The sequence below is a fragment of the Anas acuta genome, chromosome 1 (assembly GCF_963932015.1).
Source record: "Anas acuta chromosome 1, bAnaAcu1.1, whole genome shotgun sequence".
NCBI classification, from domain to species: Eukaryota; Metazoa; Chordata; class Aves; order Anseriformes; family Anatidae; genus Anas; species Anas acuta.
The window spans coordinates 173,070,582-173,084,855 of NC_088979.1; the positions used below are offsets into that span (position 1 = coordinate 173,070,582).

Here is a 14,274-nt window from a genome sequence, read left to right on the forward strand (position 1 = left end):
CTGACCATTTCTTATGTCACTTCTTCAGTATCCCCTGTGTTAGAGGTGATTAGACTGAGCTGTTGGTGGATGGCCTTTCAGGTGCTTACTGTAACAACACTGAAGTGATAGAAAATGCAGCTGTAGGGCTTCAACCTCAGTAGCACTTGCTGCTTTTCCCTTGGACATAGAATTATGTTGTTCACCATCTTATTTCCAGAAAAGCAGTGAAAGATCAGCTGTTTAGTCTTTGAGAATTGCATGGGTTTGTGAAGTCTTGAATTTTATATATATATGTAAATAGAGAATTCAGCATAGTATATTACCTGGTACCTTCCTCTTCATCCCCTAACAGCTTTTCTTTATAGTTTCTTTACTCAGCCATATTGGTGCTCTGGCAGTTGTCTCTCAAGAACCATTTCATAGACGAGAACTTGGCTGAGATAGTAGATATCACAGCCTCAAGCTTCATTGCATTCAAAAACTGAAACCACTGAAGGCAAAATCCTAAAATAAGAACATTCAGGCCCAGTTAACATTTACAATGCAATGTCTAAAAGCTTTCAAGATCAGTTGAAGAGAGAGGCTGTATTGGTTTGTATGAGAAGTAGTGGAGGTTATATCTCATTGGCTCTTGGACATTTTGCATACTCCCATGTCAGAAGAGTAGCTCACCTAATTAATGAACTCCCATTGGACTTGCCAAGAGTATCTGGCAGGTACCAGCTGTTGTTGATACAGCATATAAGAGAAAAATATCTTCACTCTCCACAGGTATCAGATTCTTTAAACGAGACAGGTGCAAATGAACAGGTTGGAAAGCATCAATCCAGAACGCCCCAGCCAATTCAAAAAGCATCTCTTTTGTTGCAAGAGTTTACCTGTATGTGAACTTACAGTTTACAATTTTGAAATGTCTTGTAACATTCTTTAGTACCACTGCTGTCCTGCTTCAAGAAGTAGAATCACTTCCTTCCCCATGTGATAGCACAGGCTGCCTGACAACACAGAGGGCTAGGGCTCCCTGTGATTTTTTCTCACTACCGAGAATAATGAGGCTACAAGGATGCTCTCTGTTCTTAACCAATGAACAAAGTCCAAACTGGTCAATTCTGTACCTAAATCTCTGAATCTGGAAGGCAGAGGAATTGCTGACTGTCAGGATGTCTGAATTCATCTCACGGTCCATCCAGTGTATTAATTAATACATGAGTTTTCTCATAGTTGAAAAACCACTGTCAGTTTAGAGTCCACACTCAGGTATTTCTACAGAGCTTGTCATGTTTAACAGAAGCTTTGTTACTGATAGCACTTAAGGAGGCAGGAAATAAAGAATCATTAATCTTCAGCAGATAATCTTACTAGCACTCACAAAGCTCCATGGAAATCCTTTCATCTTTATGGTCACAGAAGGTCAACAATTAAAGCTATGAATTGACTTTTTATCCTTCTATCTTAAACAGAGCTATAGGCATTAAGGCTTCATTTTTGAATTTAGGAATGCAACATAAACAACACTGGAGAGAAGGCAGACTTGGAGACACATTAGTATTTAAATATTCTGAAGTGTGGGCAGTGTACAAAATTGGCAGAGTTTCTGATGTTTTATTAGAGGGCTAATAAAAAAGAAGCACAGACTGTACATTTTATGAGACAGTGACTTGAACATGTTTACTGTATCAGGTAGCAACATTTCTATGAATCTGGGTTTACTGGCATCTGAAGTCTCGGCTCTTCATCTTCCACATCTGCTAAGCACTCTGACAGCTGGCTTGCATGAAGTCACAAATAAATTATTCATAATTCACTTGCTCTTTGAAGAATGGTTACATCAGTTAATAGATTTATTTGGGATAGACAAGAGCAGAAACCAGACTTTCTGCTCAGAAGAGCTTGGGCTCCAAATCAAATATACTCCTTCCTGTTTCGCCTTAAGCAAAAAGTATCCAGGTATCCTTGTACAGCTACCCTGCTGAGAAGGTTGTCAAAGCTAAGGTAATTGAGAATCTTCAGTTTTTTCAGAGCAAAGAAACTATCCACCATCCCAAACCATCTTTCAACAACATATTTATCAATAATTGAGGTGTTCATCTTTTCTTTACATGAACAACACTAACTGATTCAAGTGATTCTGTTAGGAAGCCATGCCTGGGGGAGACCTTTTTTGGCTTTACGTGAATGTCATGCATGTAAATCTAGATAACTCATCAGAGGAGGGAAAGTTATAGCTTTCCATCAGTTGCATCAGAGCACGTCTCTTAGCCCTTTGTCACTATCTAGCAAGGATATACACACTTTTTTTTTTTTCTTCTAATAGTGCCTTCACAAATTCATGTTCCTTGTGAGTGTACTGCAAATCTTCTCACCTGTTGTTATCAATAACGTTTTTGCTGTTTTTGTTCAAAAGAGTATTGGGCTGTCACTTTTAGACCCTGACATAGTAACTCCAAGATCACTTTCCATAATAGATCTAAAAAATGGGTTTGACTTTTGAATGCGTACTTTTCCATGTGCCTTACAACTGAATTTCATCTGCCATATTATTGCTTACTCAGTCAGTATCATTAAATACTTCTATATTTCACTGAAAATTTTTGTTTTTAATACTTGCTTAACAACAACTTTTTTCATCTTATACTTTATCTAGTGCTCCAGATGACTTTTAAGTACAACACAGCACATGTTCTGGCACACATTCCTAGGGAACTTTACTGGTATATCAATCCATTATGACAACTTGACCATTTATTGTTGCTTTTTATTACTTACTAATTAACCCACTATAAATCTGTGAGTGGATGACCCCTTTTATTCCAAGGCAGATAGTTCCTTTAATAGCATGTGTTATGCAAAAGAGCTCATCAAAAGTTTTCAAATGAAAGTAGTGCATTATATCAACTGTATCCCACTTTGAAGTCTCTTAATTAGTATGGTAAATGTTTATTCTGAATCTATAATATAGTGTCTTAAAACAATCTTCTTTCTATCTGAAAACATTTTATAAAGATTTAATTCATCTTTAATTCATCATCATTTGAATATAACACACCCCCTTTGAAACTAAGTACTACCACAGAGAATTTTTGCAGCCTTTTAAATTACTTTAAGCATGTTGAACTTGCATACATTGTAGTCACCATGTGTCATCAATACGGAGTAATTGTTCAGCAGTGACATCTTGAATCAGAGGCTGCACACTGCTCATGGCCAAGTCAAATGTTGCTTTCTCTCTGTGGGAGTCTTTGACTGTCTGTTCCAAGCAACAGTCAGGAAATCTGTTAAATACAATCTTGGCTCACAACCTGGTGGGCAATTGAGATTCCTGTTTTTATATAGTTTTTTGCCTTTGCAGTCTCTCAAATACTATGAATGTAGTTTAGGCATTCCAGGTACTGCCACCATTATGTCTAGCTTTAGTCCAGTATTTCTCCTGTTTAGGCATGAAATTACTTGTGATACAATTAACTCCTAGCTCTCTAATGTTTGTCACTACTGCTCCATCCATGGTACTCCTTTGTCGTTGCAATATTAAGTTGTACTCAGGGAAAATGAGAAAAGGAAAATCCTTAAAAGTGTGCCAGATCAAAGCTGCTGCAAATTAGATAAATAAGAACTGGTCCTCAACTGAGCACAAGATAGCTAGCTATAATTGGAGTTTGTTTTCTTTTCTAAGGCAAACCTCCAAGTCTTTCGAGATTTAATGTTTTAATGTTGTAGCAAACAAGCTGCTGGATTCCTAAGTAGTGTGTTGTAAATAGCCTGAAGTGAATTGATATGCTTTGTTGCTGTTGTTGTTGTTTTTAAAGAAAAACATAACATGGGAAAGATAACAGCATAATCTGTAGCTGGATATACTGGCAAATAAACACCCTGTGTCCTCCCCTTACCCCTTTTCAGACACACAAGATGCAGGGGCCAATGTACCCTGTCCATATGGCTGTGGAATTTGGAAAAAAAACTGAACAAAGTTTTGCTTAGTGTGGATGCTTTGTATGCAAGTCTTTTGCAGATAATGACTGAAGTTTGATGTGGATAAATAATCCAGATGAGAATTTCATGCATGCAAGTTTATGTTTCTCTTGACATGTTGTAAACACATTGATGTTTATGATTAGGTTAGAATCAAAACCTAAACAGCTTCTGCTTTGACCTGGGATATTTAAACTGCCTTATCCAGAACATTTATTTTCATGAATCAAACAACCGAAAAACAAGGTTGGGATTTTTTGCAAGTGCTCAATGTTGGATAAGCTCTGCTTAATATCAGAGTCAATGACGAAAGCTCAATTATTTTCAGTAACAGTGCACTAACCATTAACATGTTGAAAAACAAACCCCAGAAGCTCTTTCCTCATAGGCAGTTTGTGAAAGGCACTTGCACTTATAGTGCCAAATGCAGACTTAGTGTTTATAGGGTTACTGTTTGTCGTTTAAAGTAAATGTTTTTTATTTACATAACAGCTGAACTTTGCCCAAGTATCTCATTAAATATGTCTGCTTTCAGTTAAGTGACCAGGTTGTTGGAAAGTGATATTATTCATTTATGACACTTGCTGTGACAAAGCTTTGTACAGAAGAGTGTTTTAAACAAATGAACACAAGTGTCTGGAAGTTGTTTATTAAAAATGGCTTCAATGGTAAAGAGAATCCTGCTGCTAATCATTATATTTAGATAGGATCTGTGTTTGTTCTCTTCATTGAATAACTTAAAACCAATTAGGTTGTGTGTGTGGAGTTCTTAATTTTCAATTCCCAGATCATATTACTGTCAGTATGGATTTAAGTGAAAAGAGAGGAAGGAGAGTACAGTTCTTCCATCCCTCTGCTCTGCCCAGATCAGTGTTACTCAGACAATTCCTGTTAGCCACTTGTCTAAAAACCTTCAAGGCTGGAGCCTGCACACTCTCTGCACAGCTCTCTGTTCCAGTGATTACGTATCCTTACTGTTGGGATGGGTTTCCCTGTCTGAGGTGCCTGTGATGTTTCAACTGTTCGTGTCCATGCAAAGAGCCACACTCAGACCAGGTTCATGATCTCAGTTGCCTTCTACCCTGTTGCAACAATGACCAGCTCCAGATGCTTCAGACAGTGAGGTAGGAGATGTGGAGAACTGAGATGATTTGCCCATGCTGGATTATCTGATGCATCTTTTTTCCCTTTTAACAACATTCTGTGGCAGCGAGTGTCATAGTTTGTTTATATATCGCATGGAAAAAAATATTTCCTGAGACTTGAATTTGTTGTTTTCCTGTTTCATCTTCTGTCCCATTTCTTGTCTATTAGGCAAGTGTGGTCAACAAAAACTCTCAATAAGTCTTCTCTGGAGTATTCATTATTTTTTGGTTATGTTTTTCTTGCTGATATTCTTTCAGAGAAGAACAATCCATTACTTTTTAGTTCTTCTCAAATGAGATTTTCCTCATCTTTCTCAGAAGCCCTAGTAATTTTGTAATACATTTTTTTCAAATGGACCCACCATTACACAGTATACTTGAAGGAAACCCACAATGCTGCTTATTTATACAATGGAATTCTAATAATTTCCCTGCTGTTTTTCATACCAATTCATATTCATGTTAGCAACTTGTTTACTTTTGTTTGACTGGAGTCACACATGGAATTGAAATAATTGAGTTATTTTGCTTTAAACTGAATGTGCTTAAGGTGAATTGAAGGTTTCATTTCCATTCTTGAATCCAAAGCTGAGTGTTTTATTAAGATTTTATGCTGATGTTGAGAGATATGTGCTGAATATGATCATATTGCTTATTTTATCTTGTAGTGATCTGTTGGACAGTTAAATGTCACTATACTACTTTTTAATGAACTCTAAGAGCTTGGGCCAGACTTGTATGTAGACTTGAACCCACTGTATTGATATTTACAATTGCCATAAATCTAGTCTTTGATCTTGTATTTTTTTCTACATTTTATCACATCTAGCTGCTTACTTCTTTCCTTTTCAAAGCCAACTTTTTTTTCAGATAACTTTTCTCCAGATGAGCAGCTGAAAAAGCTAAATAAAGAATATTCAAGTATAAAGCACTTTGTGCTGCCAGTTTGCCTTTGCAAAATAATTGTGTATATGTATAATGATGAAGTAGGCCTCTAAAAGTACTCTTGAATTCTTTGCAACATAATTATTTTTAACTAATTTACCTTTATTCACTGAAGACACTAATTTTTTCTTTATTTTCTGTGCTGGGTACAAAGGCTGTAGATGTTGCTGCAACTTGAATAATTAAATATTCTAGTTTGTACACTCTAATAAATGATGCAATGCTTATTTAAATGACCTTACAGGTCAGACAACACCTTTCACGTTGACTTTTTGGCAAGTGAACTCAAATGTGCTAGACAGAGCCAACAAAAGGTTTTGAAAACAACTTTCTGCAGCTTTACTTGTTTAATTGAAAATGTCTTCTGAATGGTTCCTACAAACTATTTCTCTTCAGGGAGTCACGTATTATTTTTATTCTTATGTTTCCTGTGATTGCTTTATTCTAACTACCTTTCTCAATAGTATTATTTCAGGAAGATGTATAAGAAAACTCCAAATATGATGTTTCTAAAGCTGATGTGACTTGAAAAATATTTTTGTGAACTTGTAAGTTATTTTTCCCTGTTCTGGTGAAGAGCAAATTAATTTTCAGCTGAAGGCTTTAATGGCCACGAATCATTTATACTGGCTGCCACAAGAACATTTTTGTTAATTGAATGTGGTCTAAAAGTATTACATGGCATGTTTTTTGCAGACATTGATGAATGTGGAACTGGAAGGCATAGCTGTGCCAATGACACTATTTGCTTTAACTTGGATGGTGGGTATGACTGTCGATGTCCGCATGGCAAAAACTGCACAGGAGACTGTATCCATGAAGACAAAATCAAACACAATGGTCAGATTTGGGTGCTGGAGAATGACAGATGCTCTGTCTGCTCATGCCAGGTCAGTAGAAATAAAACTATCTGCTACAGCAAAGATTTTGGTAGGGATGAAGGAAAGAACATTGTGATTCAAGTAAAATTCCTCTTTTGGCTGCCTTTTCATCTGTGTATGTGGTGCTACACAAAAATGGCATTTTGTAGAGTTTTGGGGTGAGCTTCTCTTTCCAACCTGTACAAGCAGAATTTCCACATGAGGTTTATTATATACTCCTGGCAGAAAGGGAAGAGTACCACTTGGCTAGCAGAGATGCCACCTATGTTTTCTGGGTGGGAGTAATGGCATTTTCACACAAAGAAACTGCCTAGGCAGATACTGGTGTTAGTATTGGTAACTAACGCCAGTATCTCTAGCAGGTGGCTATAAACAGAGGTAGATTCTGTCTCTGCAAAGTAATTCAGCTTAGCTTTCTCAAATGTTTGTTGTGGGAAGCCTGATCCCAAGCTAAATGCTGCTGATGAAGAACTAATACACTATTGACAAAGTCCTGAGTGTTTCAGAAGCTTAAGTTGCATTGGCACAAGTTTAATTTCATACCAGCTATCATAATCTTTATGCAAATAGTTGCAAAAAAGAGCTGGAAGTTTAGCAGAGGACTCAAGTAGCATCCATATGAGAATGATAAAACTTAGTGCAATCCGTTAAAATTTGACCCTTAGTAACGACGCCATTGAGTTTCATCAACTTATGTAAGAGCTGTCTGAAAGTTGCTGTAAATCTGAAGGTTTTATAAAAGACAACAGTTTATGGTGGTTACTAAGTGTGTATTGTAGTTTCTGCCTCTTTGAATTGTATTTTGACAAAGTTATGGTATCATGGAAAAAATCACAAGCTGGCAGTGGCTTAGCATCATGCCAACAAATCAAATTTTGGTACAAGAACTGTAGGAGTCATGCAGATTTCTGCCATTACTCTATGTCTGTCTTCCAACAACAGAATGGATATGTGATGTGCCGGCGAATGGTCTGTGACTGTGAAAATCCCACTGTAGACCTATTTTGCTGTCCTGAATGTGACCCAAGGCTCAGCAGCCAATGTTTACATCAGAGTGGGGAGCTTTCCTACAACAGCGGTGACTCCTGGATACAAAACTGTCAGCAGTGTCGCTGTTTGGTAAGGCTCCTGATTACAGCAGAATAGACAGGAGGAAAAAAAGGATATGAGATGTTCTGATCTGTGAATAGTTCATTTTCATGTATTAGCATCCATTTAGTTCCCTCTGGAGTATGTGTATAATCAAAATCTGGTTTTCATGGATATTTGTTAGTCTTATCAAGTCCCAGTCAAAAATGCATTTGGACACAATAGACATAATAGAAATTATTTAATCACGAAAATTGTTTTAGCAAAGAGTGGAGGTCATTTGTATGTGACACCTACATAGTAACACTCACGTGATCACTCATTCAGGGACCGATGAGGCTGCATAAGGATATGTATTTATGTAAATATGTATTCATTATCACAGTTGATAATTTCAAATATGTTGATAGACTGAAATGTGTTTATTCACTCAGACATTTCCAGTAACAGAAAATTTAATAAGACTTGATGCATTCTTCGAAATAGTGAAATGAGGTTTGAACAAAAATCTTTTAAAGCTTTTTATCTTTTTCCTGGGTGGGTATTTCAGAGTCTTAGGAAACCTGTGCTGCGTAATGGTGCTCAGGAAGTTTCTATGACAGAAGCAATCCCAAGATAAAAGCAACTAGCTTTTATCACAGGTTATCTCCAAATGTAAAGTGTAGTCCATCTAGCAGCTTTCCCTTGTCAGGGTGTCATGAATTACAGCCAGAAAGCAATTTCTGTAGACACTGCTTTCCATGTTGCTACTGCTAAAATCCAATGAAATAGATTCCCAGGTGTTTCATTAAAAGTCTTAAAAACAAAACAAAGCAAAACAAACTACAGTTTAGGATCTCAATGGGTGCCTATTCTTTATTCAAGATGCTACTCCCATAACTGAAGCCTGCTTTCTTTCTGTTGTCATGGTGATTTTTTAGGTGACTACATATTGTCTACTCCTTGTACTGTCCATTGCTACAAAAAAACTAATTGAAATATCAAGATCAGTAACTGGTTTTAAGATTGCTTTCATTGTTACCATCATGCGATTCAAAAAGAGAGGAAAATTGACCCAGATAAGAATTTTGTGAAAGTGTAACTTCACAATAATTTCTGCAACAAGAGGTGTAAAATTGGAGCTATGGCAAAATGCTGGGGATTTTTTTCAGCTCTGGTATTGAACTCATAATTCTCAAAGCATTAGATACAGTTTTTGTGACTACACTTCATTCCTTGGGCCACATGCCATTATCTTCACACACACACAAATACACACCCTCTGGAGCAGAGGTAGACCAGTTCCAAAGCAAATGTGCATTAGTGACTTCGGTGAACTGTTCCCTTTGACTGATAGATCTGCAACTTTGGCCTTTGACCTGAGCTGAATAGAAGTTAGCCCCAACTTCTAGGAAATGAAGTGAATAATGAGGCATCTTTAGATTTGTGTAGAGGAATGCAGTAACTTCTCCTACCAACATTCTGGCCCAACAATAGTCTATCTTATGATCTTTTCATACTGTGACTGTACCAAACCCATCATGTGACATGCAGAAAGAGTGGTTAAGTTTGGAAACCAGGTAATCTGATCATAACATCCAAAAGAGATGGTAAGTGTTTAGAGGTCCTTTCAATGAAAATGCTGTGATGTTCTTGCTAAGTTGGGTTGCTTGACACCCTTAACTAAGCTAATGCATTTGTAACTGTGGAAAAGATAAACTCTAGTTCACCCAGAGCTGAACAGTTGAGAGATTATACAGCAAACCAGCAATGTGAGTAGAAGTAAGAACTAGAGAAACAGAGATTTCAAAGCAGTTTTGTAGTGTAGACCTGTTATGGCTTCTGCCATTCACAGAAGTAGGACTTCACAAGAACAGATCCATATTCTGTATTTCACAAAGTTCACGGAGAAGTTTCAGCAGCAGCTTGGTGCAGAGTATATTGAAAGACATTAAATGTAATGCACTTTCTCAATAGCAAGCAGAAGAAAGCAACCAACTTGCTACATCTCCCACTGGTAATGAATGCCAGTGTTCTCTGTGTTGACTTCTGAGCAGGGACAGATGGAAACAATTAGCCGGGTAAGAGACATAATGCTGAGTCAGAGAAATGGGCTGTGAAACAGAACTAATAGCTAACAATCTTCTCTTCTTGTAATGTTTTTGAACAGCAAGGTGAAGTTGACTGTTGGCCCTTGCCATGCCCAGAAGTGGACTGTGAATTCAGTGTCCTCCCTGAGAATGAGTGCTGCCCACGCTGTGTTGCTGACCCCTGCCAGGCAGACACCATTCGCAACGACATCACTAAAACCTGCCTGGATGAAACCAATGTCGTTCGCTTCACTGGGTCTTCTTGGATTAAGCATGGCACAGAGTGCACACTCTGCCAGTGCAAGGTAAAGAGCTTAAAGATTAAGCTGAGATGTCTCTTACTCAGCTTGTTTCATGACAAATAAATATTAATGCATTGAGCCTGGTCAGTGGCTAGGTGATGTCAACACTTGTTTTAAAGCAGTGGAGATTACAGTATAAGTGTTCAGTTTTGGTATCTTCACTCTTGCATGTGCTGGAATGATGGTTTGACAGGCTAGCAGGTCAGATGTAGGGCAACAGCCTGTGCTGCAGTGTGCTGTGAACAAGTTAAGGGGCTTGGCTTTTCCATCATAACACCTCAGTTCAAGTTTGATTGCAGTTCTTATGGTATAGATCCATGCTATCTTGGAAATACGTACATGTACAGTAACAAATAGGTATGTAAGGCTAGACTTCACACAAGAAATGTGTTGTGTGTGATACTATAGAGTTATCATAACTGATTGATTTGTTCTTTGAGAGTAATAATTGCTTTGAGAATAATAGGACTAGTTACCTCATTATGTGGCTTTTTTTTTTTGCTTTAAAATTAAATGTGGAATCAACATGACATAAAGAACATTTTATAGTTTTTGTAGTCAAAGAAAAACATTGTCTGAGGATAAAAATTTTATGGCTATGGGCTTATGTGAATTCTTATATCTCTTTTTAAAGATGTGAGAGAAAAGGAGGTTAAAATAGGTTTTTCCATTCAAAATAAGCCCTGTAAGGTGAATTGTACCTATATTGAAGAATGACAGAGTGATCCCACAGTAGTCAAGCGGAAAGAGACAGGAGGATTCATCCATATATCTTTAATTTTTACTGAAATTCACTGTTCATTTTGGTCTTTATCCCGTGTCTTTCCCAAGGAAGAGACTTCCCAAACTCTAGAACTTGGTACCATTAACTATTTAGAAAAGTGCACATAAAAATAAACTAACTTCAACATCTCTTCCCGGGAAAGTTGGGGAGTAACTGATTGTTGAACAGAAGCTGACAACCGACACCTTCTTCCACCACTTTTCTGACATAATACTGTGTGCAACAACAGTTGCTGTTGTCAAGGCATAGTTCTTTTACTACGGAAGAGTTACGTGCCAAGTAACCACGAGCACTTGTCTTAATGTAAGAACGGGTCAGTGGTTAGGAGGAAACACTGATCCGACAGAGTGGCTAATGGTTTGAAACCCAGACGCTGCTCAAAAGATGTTGCAACGGGCTTATGTGCACAAACTATTTTTAGTGGGGTCCACAGCTGGCAGCATACACCAACTGCAATGCTAGGAGATACTTTTGGAGAAAATAAAAATAATAATAATAAAAAAAGGAGTAAGAGAGGCTATGAAGAATCACATTCCTGTGTCCAGCTAATTTGGGCTTGGGCGGGTTGCTGAGGTTTCTGTGCCTCATTTTTCCTATCTGTAAAACAAATTGTTTTGTGCAATTCTTCTCTAAACCACAGCTGAGATTCAGTGATGGGAAATGCTTTCTCATTGTTGTAACACTAATCAATGGCAATGCGGAAGCGATCAATTCTGCTGATGGCCAGCAGTGTGCTGCTTCCATCTGCCCTTTTCTCTTGAGGCTCAACAAAGACCAAATCTTAAGCACAAAGTAATTTCTACTCAGTGTAAGCAGATATATAAAATCTATTGCTGCATTATGAATATATAGAAGACTTAAACAGATACTCTGCCAAACCCATAGATTTAAAGCAGCTCAGGTGAGAATCTGCTTGACAATGAAGATGTAGCACTTCGACCTTCAGCAAGCAAAATCTTATTCAATTCACTTTCCAGAGCAGTTTTCTTTTTGAAATAAACTATCTGTTCATATTGGCAGCATTTTTGTATTGTAGTTCTGCGTGCAAGCAGCCCGCTCCTGCAGATCAGGTTAATGCTATGCCCAATTTGTATAGTTCTTGCATTCACCCTGTGTCACCCCACTCTTTCCTTGCAGAGCATGACACGGAAGGTCAAAGCTCGAGGCTAAGCCTCTCTAACCAAGCTATAGCAAAATAGGTTTACATAAATCCTCTAAGAATTCAGAAAGCGGGCATCAGCTGAAGCTGACTTAGCCACAAAACCATGTCAAATCACAAGTAAAGAAGGTGAACAGTAAGATTGTCTAACCTTCTGTAACAGAAGGAGTGAAGGAAAATGTTTGAATGATTCAGACCTTGGTCTTTAATTAGTGTTGGCAGTTTAGTCAACTAAATGTATTTGGAGTAATCTAAAAATAATATAAATTTTATTTGCCTTATAAGAATCAGTCTGAAGAAAAGAAGTAGCCAAAATGTAGAAAATATTTTCTTCATAATTTAATCATGTCCAAAAGTAATCTGTTCCTTTAATTGCTAATATTTTTGGAAAAATGTCTCGACTATCAGGAAAAACTTTATGCATTAACATTTGCTGGTGCTGCACCTCGGATTAATTAACTTGAAGCATTCAATGCTAAATAAAACCCAGAGTCTCTTCTGTGTAATCTAAATAAAACTCCCAAGTGCCCTGTCTTGTTCAACAGCTTTGTGTATTTGGGCAAATGCCCTATACCTTTATGACAGGACTATTCCAGTGATCCCAGCTCCTTTCAGTCTGACTGTTGTAGCTATGGGATATAGACCACAGAAAAACAAGCAATTAGAAGAATTATCATAGCCGATACCCTTAGGCAACAGGACACAATGACAATTTCATGAATGCTATCAAAATTTGTACACATGTATTTTACAGATCTACGTCTTAAAATCTGATGTGAGTTTTTAAATGGTTGAGTTTGTTAAATTGACCAAGCTTATAAAAAAATGTTAATTGTTTCAATTTTCTTTGTTCTTCCTTCCTTTAGAACGGCCATGTCTGTTGCTCAGTGGATCCACAGTGCCTTCAGGAACTGTGACACCAACAACCATCTCTCACAAAGCAGTTTCTGGTTAAAGAATTTTCCTTCAAAAAAAAAAATAATCTTTAGACCAAAAATTGTATAAAATTTAAACTAAAATTGGATTGTTTTTGTCCATCTGAAGTGCAGAAATGTGATTCAGTTACCTGAATCAGAGTGAAATTTGTGAGACTCAAGACAAGCTCAGATGTGTAAACCTTTGTATGAGGTCAGGCCCAAATGTTCCGGCTATTTGTCTGTCTGACATCATTATGCAGAATATTAGGTTAGTGTAAAGTGACACATTGTAATGCTGTACATAACGATGTCAAGATCCTAACACAGCTAGGAGCTCTTACAGGGTCTTCCAAAGCTTTGAGAGTCCAGCACTTGACCAGATGAAGAGATTTTTACTTAATTGTTATTGGTTCTGCACAAATGTGTTTGATTGCTCACTGCAGAATATAGCAGATGTAAAAGGATGAAGCCTTCAGGAATAAAGAACATAGCAGCTAAGATGTGATATGTACAGTATATGCGCTGAAAAAAAAAAAAAAAAAGATACAAGCTATTGTAAAAACAAAACAAACAAAAAAAACATACAAAAAAAAAAACAAACACAAAAAACCCTAAAAACAAAAATCGTGATGCACAGGCATGGCTTCTTAATGTTTTCTGATGGGAAAAGTCATCAATATTTTCTTGTTTTACTGCACTTACTATTATTTCTTGATTGAATTTGTTCAGTATAAGCTCGTTATTGTGCAAATTTAAATAAATATTTCTCTTACCTTAAGTTTCTGTTTGTGTCATTTTTCCTTTTCAGGGGTGTCATTTTTTCATGTGTGTTGTTATTCCTCCTCCTTTGTCGGCATGCCTGGGCAGCTGGGCAATGCATATAGAGAGGAGCTCCTCTCTAGTTCCTCTGTGTGTGGGAGTCTCTGCCCAGCACAACCTTATAACTTCTTATCTTTGTTCGTAACTTCACACATGCGAGCCATTGCAATGGATTGAACAGAGTAATTCATGTGCCCTCCTGCCCCATGTGCCAGT

General features: G+C 37.4%; 1 protein-coding gene across 1 annotated transcript in view; it reads left to right on the forward strand.

Moving 5' to 3' along the window:
* Positions 1-14,017, forward strand: part of NELL2 (neural EGFL like 2) — a 146,826-nt gene extending 132,809 nt beyond the window's left edge. The window contains exons 17-20 of the mRNA XM_068669366.1: positions 6,735-6,928; positions 7,862-8,038; positions 10,158-10,382; positions 13,189-14,017. Of these exons, the coding sequence (XP_068525467.1) occupies positions 6,735-6,928; positions 7,862-8,038; positions 10,158-10,382; positions 13,189-13,239 (647 nt within the window). The 3' untranslated portion in view covers positions 13,240-14,017. The remainder of the gene's footprint in view (positions 1-6,734; positions 6,929-7,861; positions 8,039-10,157; positions 10,383-13,188) is intronic.
* The last annotated feature ends 257 nt before the right edge of the window (positions 14,018-14,274 follow it).